General features: G+C 44.7%; 2 protein-coding genes across 2 annotated transcripts; one reads left to right on the top strand and one right to left on the bottom strand.

Annotated features, from left to right (window-relative positions):
- Positions 1-14: 14 nt before the first annotated feature.
- Positions 15-947, top strand: LOC101626264 (olfactory receptor 10J1-like). Its single transcript, XM_004688077.1, has one exon. The coding sequence runs from the start codon at positions 15-17 to the stop codon at positions 945-947; it is 933 nt and encodes a 310-aa protein (XP_004688134.1).
- Positions 948-2,801: 1,854 nt separating this feature from the next.
- On the bottom strand, positions 2,802-4,047 carry LOC101626036 (mucosal pentraxin-like). The gene is made up of 2 exons (XM_004688076.1): positions 3,984-4,047; positions 2,802-3,397 (listed from the first exon to the last, which is right to left on the bottom strand). The coding sequence occupies exons 1-2, from the start codon at positions 4,045-4,047 to the stop codon at positions 2,802-2,804; spliced, it is 660 nt and encodes a 219-aa protein (XP_004688133.1).
- Positions 4,048-9,195: the final 5,148 nt, after the last annotated feature.

Here is a 9,195-nt window from a genome sequence, read left to right as displayed (position 1 = left end):
CCAGAATTTTTCCAATGAGGAGAGAGAATGTCACTGTGGTGAGTGAGTTTGTTTTCCAGGGTTTCGCCAGCTTCCATGAGCACCAGCTCACCCTCTTTGTCGTGTTCCTTGCACTGTACATTTTAACCCTGGCTGGCAACGTCATCATAGTGACCATCGTCAGTATTGATCGTCACCTCCACACACCCATGTACTTCTTCCTCAGCATGCTGTCCGCCTCAGAGACCATGTACACACTCGTCATCATACCACGTATGCTCTCCAGCCTGGCTGGCCTGGATCAGCCCATCTCCCTGGCTGGTTGTGCCATCCAAATGTTCTTCTTCATCACACTGGCCATCAACAACTGCTTCCTGCTCACAGCAATGGGGTACGACCGCTACGTGGCCATCTGCAACCCTCTGAGGTATGCGCTCATCATGAACAAGAGGGTATGCGCCCAGCTGGTGGTGGGCGCCTGCAGCGTTGGGTTGTTGGTGGCTGTAATTCAGATTTCCAGTATATTCAGGCTGTCCTTCTGTGACAGAGAGGTGGCTCATTTTTTTTGTGACCTCCGACCTGTGATGAAACTGTCTTGCACAGATACCACTGTGCATGACATAATTACTTTTATCATCAGCTCTCTGGTTATCGTGGTGCCCATGGGCCTGGTCTTCATCTCCTATACCCTCATCATCTCCACCATCCTCAAGATCGCCTCAGCCGAGGGCCGGAAGAAGGCCTTCGCCACCTGTGCCTCCCACCTCACTGTGGTCATCATCCACTATGGCTGTGCCTCCATTGCCTACCTTAAGCCCAAGTTAGAGAACACCAGGGATCAGGACCAGCTGATCTCCGTGACCTATACCGTCATCACCCCCCTGCTGAACCCCGTGGTGTACACCCTGAGGAACAAGGAGGTGAAGGACGCCCTCCGTCGTGCGATTGGCAAGAAATCTCTCGTCTAGGATTTTGGAGACAGACTATACATAGTCAGTCATTCTCTGGGTATTTTGTAATCTCAAAATATTTCATCACTCAACCAGAAAAATACTGCAGGATTTGCTGGCAAAGCTGCATTAAAAACTTAAGAGTTTGCTAACTTAAAATTGCTTTTTACCATCATTCTCTTTAGCCTTCCATTTGGCACGTAGGTTACCACCTAGGGAATGGGCAGACTCTGCTCGCAAAGTAGAAGGCTGGGGGTGAGGGGGGGGCTGGAGGGGTGAAATAAGAAGAGTGGCTGATTGTTATCAGCTTTTGATGGCAGACAAGTGAGAAGTGATAGGTTGAAAGATCAACCTAAATGTCAGGTGCAAATGGAGCGCTGCAATTTCAAAGAGCACATGGATGGTGCCCGGAATAGGCCAGGAACGCCCTCACAGCCACCTTTGCCCCATCACCACTTTCTATCTGGAGCGGCAGGAAGAGTGACAAACCTGGAGAAACATCCCAGAGAAATCTTAGTAGCTCCACATGTTGTCACCTCCCTGGAAACCCCGCGGCATCATTTGCCAGTTTTGTTGGAGCTCGCCTTAAGCCTGCCTCCTCCCCGGGCCTCCTCCCTGCACAGGCTAGCCGGCGACTTGGCCCAGCCAGCTGCCCAATTCTGTGCAGGGGTCCGTGCTTTCCATGGGTGACGAATACGGTGCACTGTGTAGGCACGCACGCGTAAGGGCAGATCGGTTCCGAAATTGAATTTGTTTACTGCATCCCTACTCCTTTCCAACTAACACTTGTGGTCTGAAAGCGAGAAACGAACTGGCGGTGTCTGTTACACCTCTGTGGGGCCTGCGCTGCCCCTGGGCCTTGCCCTCTTCATCTGTGTTGATGGACTTGTCTTCTGTGAACAGTTGGGTGCCTGATTGAATCTCTAAGTCTAAACACTTGTCTCAGTAAGAGCAGGGGAAGCTCCCAATTCCTATTGTTATTACTGTCTAAGGGGACAATGTTAATGATTTATGAGAAAGGTTTAGGATTTTAGGATTATTTAGTCAGGAGGAAAAAAGAGACAGGGCTGGCCAAATGTTTTCCATTTCATAAAAGGCTCACGTAAAAGACAATAACATGTAATCCTCATCTCCCACCTGCCCCCCAACTCCTGTCCAAATGTGCCTGTTGAAATGCATTCTAAGTGCGTGTCAGACAAAGTACCTGGAAAACCCTAATGGCAGAAGGGCCACGGCAGGAAACCTCCTCACTTATGGAGCGCTGCCTGGGAGAATGAAGGTGGTGTCTCCTCAGAGCAGCTGCTCCAGAAGAACAACCCCACAGCGAGTGTGGAGAGGAACACTTCCCCACCCTGGGCGAACACCTTGTTGATCTGGGCTCCCTGGGTGCGTCCAAATCCTGACTGGACTAGGTGCAAGGGCTGGATTCCCACCAACCTGCTTCTGAAAAAATCCTTCCAAGATTCTCTTTGGGGCTCCTGCTGGTGATGGCACCCCATTCCTGAAAAGCCTCTCCTCTTAGTCATTTTATAGATCACTGAATTTTTGCACACAGATAACACCCCGTTCTGCCCGAGGCCCCCACTGCTACACAGCACTAACTGAGGCGGTGTCCGTGTTAAAAACAGAGTGTCCCCACAGTCTGATGCTGCAGAAAATGCTGGTGCAATTTACCCAAAGCAATGTTTGCAACAAGGAAGAATGTGTAGGAAGGCTTGCCTATCCCTTGTCCTTCTGAAATGTCACGTACAATATCACGTACGCCATCTTAATAGAGCCAGGAAAAAAAAAAACCATGAATCATTGCATTTAATTTCAAAGAGAAGGTGGGAGTGATTATCAGAAAACAAATCATGCCTGAGGAACAGAGGCCTAAGCCCACACCTTGGGCTTGGTCACCACGTAGCCATGAGCTCTATGGTTCAGATGGTGCCAGTTCAGCAAGTTGCCACTGCTGCAGAAGGAGCACATGCCCTTCAGGGACAGAGCCTTGTCCCACAAGGACACATCCCATATCTCCCCGACAAAGGACTGTTGGGCCTCAAACCCTCCCCCGAAGGAATCCTGCTCCTGCCCCAGGAAGATCTTGGCCTGTGCGCCCAAGGAGTATCCCTTTCTCACGCCCTTCCGCCCCAGAGGCTTCCCGTTCACCCACAGCTCAGCGATCCCAGACTCTGATTCCCAGCTGACACACACATGAAGTGGGGTGTAAGGAGCTGGGGGGCCAGTGAACTTGACTTCAGAGTTTGCGATATACAGCAAGTACTCTCCAGGTTTGTTAACAAAGAGGAGCAGCTCGTTGGGCTGGGAGTGGGTGCTGTAAGAGAAGAGGCTGTAAGGGCGTGTGAGGTCCGTGAAGGCTTTCATGCACAGCGTGAAGTTACTCAGTGGCTTCTTTTCCGTGGGGCACAGGGACACGTAAGCCGTGGTTGATTCCGTAGGGAAAATAAGCACTTTCCCGTTCAAGTCTGTGGAGAGGAAACAATAACAAACACTGTCAGTTCTTGTGGGGGGTGTGTTTGCAAGTTCACAGGGTACCCTCAGTGCCTCAGCACTGGAAGAACAAAAGTTAAAAGTTAAGGCCCTCCCTGGTGGTGCTGCGGGTTAAAGCACAGCACTAGAAGCTAAAGCCACTTCATGAGTTCAAACCCCACCCGGGAGGTGACCCACATGGCGCGGCAGACCTCTCCTGACTTGCCCGCTGCTCCCCTCTGCAGTGTACTTCATCAGTCAGCCTGTTCTGCTCCCACTCTGTCTCTGGTGAATCCTCTCACTGCCCCTGTACCTCTGGACTGTACCCCAGTTCTGTATGCATAAATAAATAAAATCTTTAAAAAAAAAAAAAAAGGTTAAAAGGCAGAAGGCAGGATTGACTACAGCTGTCCTGTTAGAAAGGAGAAGAAAAAATGCCTAGTATCAACCCCCAGGCCTCTCTTCTCCAGAGAGTAATCTGGCCAGGACAGCAACCTCCGCCTCCCCCCGCCCCCCCCCCACACACACACAGAAAATGAAACACACTGGAAGTCATGGACAGTAATGTGTGAGACACCCTACTCACTTGCACCAAGGTGCAGTCCTCAGCTGCCCCCCGGGCACCCCGGGAGCTGAGGTTAGACATGTTCCCCATTGCTATTCTGGAACAGTGCTTGCCTATGGGCCACCAGTCAAAGTGCAAAGTCAGAACAGAACAGCGTGCCCTTCCTGGAACACTCAGCTCCCGCTCCTATACCACAGCTCAGAGTGTCAACCCCCAGGCCCTTCCCGGTACCCTCAGCTCTGGCTCCACCCCTGGAGCTCAGTGCCAGCTCAGGGCCTAGTTCCCATAGCTTGCTTCCTGTGGCTGCAACCTCAGGGTTAAGGAATAGTTACTTACCATTGACTTACTTCCTGTTAAGACCCATGAAAGAAGTCTTGATCATTAGAAAATGAACTGTTTTTTCTTACTTAGGAAAGCAAGTCTAACAAATATTATGGTCTGGAAATAAATTAGAGAATAATGACTAACTGAATCAAGGGAGGCATAGCCTAAAAGCAGTATGAAGTCCTGGATTGAGATAGTTTTGCTTTATACTAGGAAATGGAAAAACAGCATGAATTCCTATTTTCTTAAATACAGGGTTTCTTAAGAAATGCTCAGCCTGGACAAGGAATTGAAACAGAGCATCTAGGGGAGAGGGTGAGAGGAAGAGATTACACATTACAACAGGGGAGGTAAAAAGAAAGTGAGGAAGAGAGTTCTAGCCACTACAATAAGAATTAGGAGGATGGGAAAGTAAATTATATTCTGTGATCAACTTCTCCCTGTGTGTGATTTGTGGTCTTGTCAGTATATGAACCTGGAATGAAATAGCATGTTTAGCCAGAATGGTGTTGTGAATAACTTATTGCTGATTGTGATATGGTAGGAAGTATTGTCTTGAACTTGAGAAGATGAGGTTCCCTTATGGAATTAATAAAAAAGGAAAAAGCAAGAGCTGCCAGAATATTAAAGACTTTTTGCTGTCAATCTGAATGAATTTTTCATAACATTAACACATCACAAAGTATACTTTTCCTTTATCTGTTCTCATTCAACCTCCGTAACAACTTTTAGTAAGACTGAAGTCATTTGTATCCCCATTTCTTAAAAAAAAAAAACTGGGGATCAGTGCTCAGCAACTTTATAAAGTTTGGGAGAAATGGGTTCTCTCATTTAGAGTCTGAGACCCTTCTACAATTTCCTCTCGTGTGCAGCCTAAGGATGGAGGAGTATCAGCTCAAGAACACCCAACCCCTGTAGTAACTTCCCTTTTTCTAATATATGCTTCACATCCTTCTTATTCTCTTGGTGAGAGGTGTTTCCATGTCATCAGCAAAGCCAGCCTCCCTCCTCCAGACCTGGGGCTTCCTTATGCCAGGCACAGCCTTACTCATCAGCACCTGTGCTGATTTCAAAAATGTATCTGAAAATAATGCTTCTCTCCTTGATTGCAGGCTGACTTGCTGCTAACAAATAGAAAACTGCAGAACTGTGACTCCTCAGGTTAGACAGGGGAAGACTTACTTACGTAGAGGGCACTTTCTCTCTATGAGCTCACTTCTCTCTTGGAGAAGCCAGCTCTTTTGTGACAGGAACTGAGAAAAGCTTCTGACCAAAGCCTAGTTCTGCGAGGAACTAAAGTTCTCACCCCAACCACTTAGGAGAACTGAGTCCTGGAGATGGTCAGGCGAGTGAGCACGGAGGTAGAGCCTGCTGGGCAAACCTTCAGATGAAATAGCAGCCCTGGTTCCATGGGACTCTGTGAGTCAGGGTCAGCCAGTTGGTTCAGCTACTGTCTGGTTCTGACCCACAGGAAGTGGTAGGTTCTCCCTGGTTCCTGATCCCAGCATGTGTGAGACTCTGTTTTTGGTGTTAAGTTTGGGGCAGCCATAGGTAACTTCATTCCTCATTTACATCTTCCTCTAAATAGCACTGGGGCAAACAATAGAGGGTGGTGTCCCCTGGTCCTCCAGGACTTGGAGGAAAGGTTTCCCCAGCAAACTCAGTACCAACCTTCTGGAAGTGCTGCAACCTCTGAGAGAAAGAGCAAGGTGCCCAGAAGAAGCGTTGCCATTGCGTTCTCTTTCGTTCCAGGGACAATGAGAAGGCGGCCGAAGCAATGGAGAGATGTACACTGCCGGTTGCTTATATTGTGTTTTCGGGGGCATGGCCTCTGATCCAGCGGCAGAAGGCAAAGTTATAAATGGTAAACATTAACTGAACCAGGATATTATTTAGAAACCAATGTATTTGCATTTTGGGCTTTTGTTTCAGTCGTAGGGTCTTTTCTCTCTTTCTTCTTTTTAGTGGCTCTGTTTCCTATAGAGCCATCCTGTTCATGTCCCCCAAGGGACATGAATAGAAAGTAGTCATTGTTTTGGAAATTAGGAGGAAAATGTTTTCTATTCTTAGCTTCTCAAGTTTGGGAAATAGTTGTGTTTCTTTACTTTTATGCCAAAGGTTTTGAAATATGGTAGTTGCTCCAAGACCCTCAGTGAATACCTGAAATCAAGAATTGTACCAAATCTTATATATACCATCTTTTTCCTACATACATATTTACATTTGTATGCCAGTTTAATTTATAAATTACAGTACAAAATTAGCAAAATAACCAATAATAAAATAAACCAATATACTATAATAAGTTTTGTCAACAGTCTTTTTCTCTTCTACTCTAAAAATACTGAAATGCCCATTTTTTGTAGTTTTAAAACTTTGACAATGGCTAATCTTATCCATGTTGTATTTTTAAATAAGTAACAAATGCATAGGTAACCAACATATGCAGCTTGTTTTTGTGAAATTTCATCCTCATTATGTTTTCTGACCACATATAGGTAAGGCATAACACATTCCCCATTCCTTTGCCTTAGGCAACTTTGTAAATCCTGGTGTCAATGGACACATTTGGAATGTGTCCTTTATGGAAATTCTAGCTCTCTCTGGATACTCAACCTGTTCCTTGGATGTGCCCAACATGTGGATGGTGTTGCCTATGGACATTCATTGATGGCAGAAAGACCATTTACTCATCACCTTTCTTTCAGGAGACATTCTGTCAGGCCCAAATACTCAAATATCTTATGGCTTGCAGCTCTATACCTAGCATTTGCTAAAAATCTAATAATTACTGATTATCATAAATTTTAAAGAAAGAGATGATCAAGTTACTATTTCTCAAGAAGTTAGTTCACTAAAGAAGACTTTCTAAAGTAAAGTCAACATGGTAGGGAACTTGCACTAATATTATTAAGCTATAATTCAACTATAGAAGTTTTAAGTTTATACATTTAATGAGTGAGTGTCAAGGTTGCAAGCACAATAGTTTCTATAAGTATGACATGTGGGGGGCTTGGGTGAGGCCAGTTGGAGGTATGACAGTTTTCTACTCTAGGTAAGTTGATGGTGCTGGCTGAGCTCTAATTGAACTCAGAAAAACACTAAGGTTCTTTTTTGGAGTAAAGGTAGATTTACTGGAAAGCTGGTAAAACCTAAGCTTCTCTCTCATTCACACAGATCTCTTGTAAGAAACCACTTTTTTCATTCATTCAAAGGCTGACCCCTCCCCTTGTTAGATGACTGTCTAGAGAACTCAGGTCAGCTGTTTTACTTGATGGAAAACCTTAGTTTTAGGATCTCATTTCAGATTCCTCTCAGAACCCCGTGGTGTGACATCTAGCAAATAAAATATAATGGCAAAAAACGGTGCCACCAAAAGCAATTTCTTTTCTTGGCCACTTGTTCCTTCTCTCTGGAGCAAGGGAGTCTTTTCCATTACAACCTACCTTTTTAGGCCAATTTCTGTCACAATATTGAACTCCCACCTTCTCTTCCTTCTTAGACATGCAGACCATCGTTTGGAAAAACACAAATAAGCAGAGATTTATGGCTGCTATGCATAAGAAATTGCGCGAATTGAGGTGGTCCTGTGCAAACAGGAGGTGTCAGGAAAGGTTAAGCCATTTAACATCATACTATTCTATGAAAAAAGGTTCAGTGAGAGTGCAGTGACTGGGGATGAATGAATGCTTACAATTACCAGACAGTATACCGGCTCAGTTTTCATGGTGCTTCTATAGTGTCACTTTTTTCCTGTTACTTTTTTTTCTCTCACTAGTTCTGTCACAAAACAAACACTCAAATAAACAAGGACCTGGCTGAGGGCTACTTTGTGGCAAATAAGAAGAATGCTGATTTTTTCTTCTATATTGATGTGGGATCAAGAAAAGACAACATCCACAGAAAGAAAGGGTAAGGGACACCAAACTGAATCCAGAAATCAGATTTAATGTTATGGGATGTGACAGAATATGGGGTGTGATAAGAGTGATTAAATATATAGCAAAGATTGAGAAAAAAAAAGACATCAGAATTCAGAATAATAAAAATAAAAATCCTAGCGAATTTGCAGAAATTGTAAGAGGTTTTAGGACTCCCCACCTAATGGTCAATTTCAAGCCATTTTGAACAATTTTATGAGGATGTCAAAAATCAGTTTGACTCTAACTGACATCTAGGATAGCTATGTATGTGAAAGAGTCAGCAAGCATTTGACCCAGAATGTTTAATAAATATTGAGATTAGTTTACTGGGGGACTGAGGGGAAGCCAACCACTCAGGGGTGGGAAAGCTTGTAGTCCTCGCTTCACAGTGCCTCTGATTGGTTTTCTTTGGGGGAAGGACAGAAATAAACCTGCCCTGCAGAGAAGCAGAAAGGGCCATGGAAGGTATGATATACTTAGAACTTTGGTTCAAGTCCAGCAATCCAACACATTCTTTTATTATTATTATTATTATTCTATATTTTTTTACACCATTCTTCATTTGGTACATTTTTTCATCTCTGTTTTAATTCCCATGGACTTCCACCACCAATTGACCCATGTGCCATCACCGCACTCTTCCCACCACAGTTTTGATCCCAATCCCCTTTCCACCTCCTTAAAATGTCTCTGGTTTATAGTTGTTCATTGTTTTCATTTTTAGTTTATTACAATTGTGTTTCTTTTCTTTTTTCTGGTCCCTTATGCTCCAGTATTTTTCTTTTTCTTTCTGGCTTATTTCACTAAGCATGATCCCTTCCAGCTCCAACACATTCTATGTGACTTTGAATAAGAAGTCAGCCAACTTTATACAACATTTGCAATTTCCTTATACAACATTTCAAACCACTGTCTTAGATGCTGACCAGCTTCTTGACTCTGGACACTTCAATTCCTTCCTTCCTTTTTTTTTAATCAAGAA

The sequence above is a fragment of the Condylura cristata genome, unplaced genomic scaffold, assembly GCF_000260355.1.
Source record: "Condylura cristata isolate star-nosed mole 26May11 unplaced genomic scaffold, ConCri1.0 scaffold00024, whole genome shotgun sequence".
NCBI classification, from domain to species: domain Eukaryota; kingdom Metazoa; phylum Chordata; class Mammalia; order Eulipotyphla; family Talpidae; genus Condylura; species Condylura cristata.
This window is presented reverse-complemented; position numbering and strand designations above follow the sequence as displayed.

Bases quoted from the DNA above. Each gene is read 5' to 3' on its own strand.
- LOC101626264 (XM_004688077.1), top strand. From the start codon at position 15: ATGAGGAGAGAGAATGTCACTGTGGTGAGTGAGTTTGTTTTCCAGGGT.
- LOC101626036 (XM_004688076.1), bottom strand. From the start codon at position 4,047: ATGTCTAACCTCAGCTCCCGGGGTGCCCGGGGGGCAGCTGAGGACTGC. The intron at 3,398-3,983 runs GTAGGGTGTCTC...TCCTCTCCACAG, and splicing joins CTGCACCTTGGTGCAAGTGA to ACTTGAACGGGAAAGTGCTT.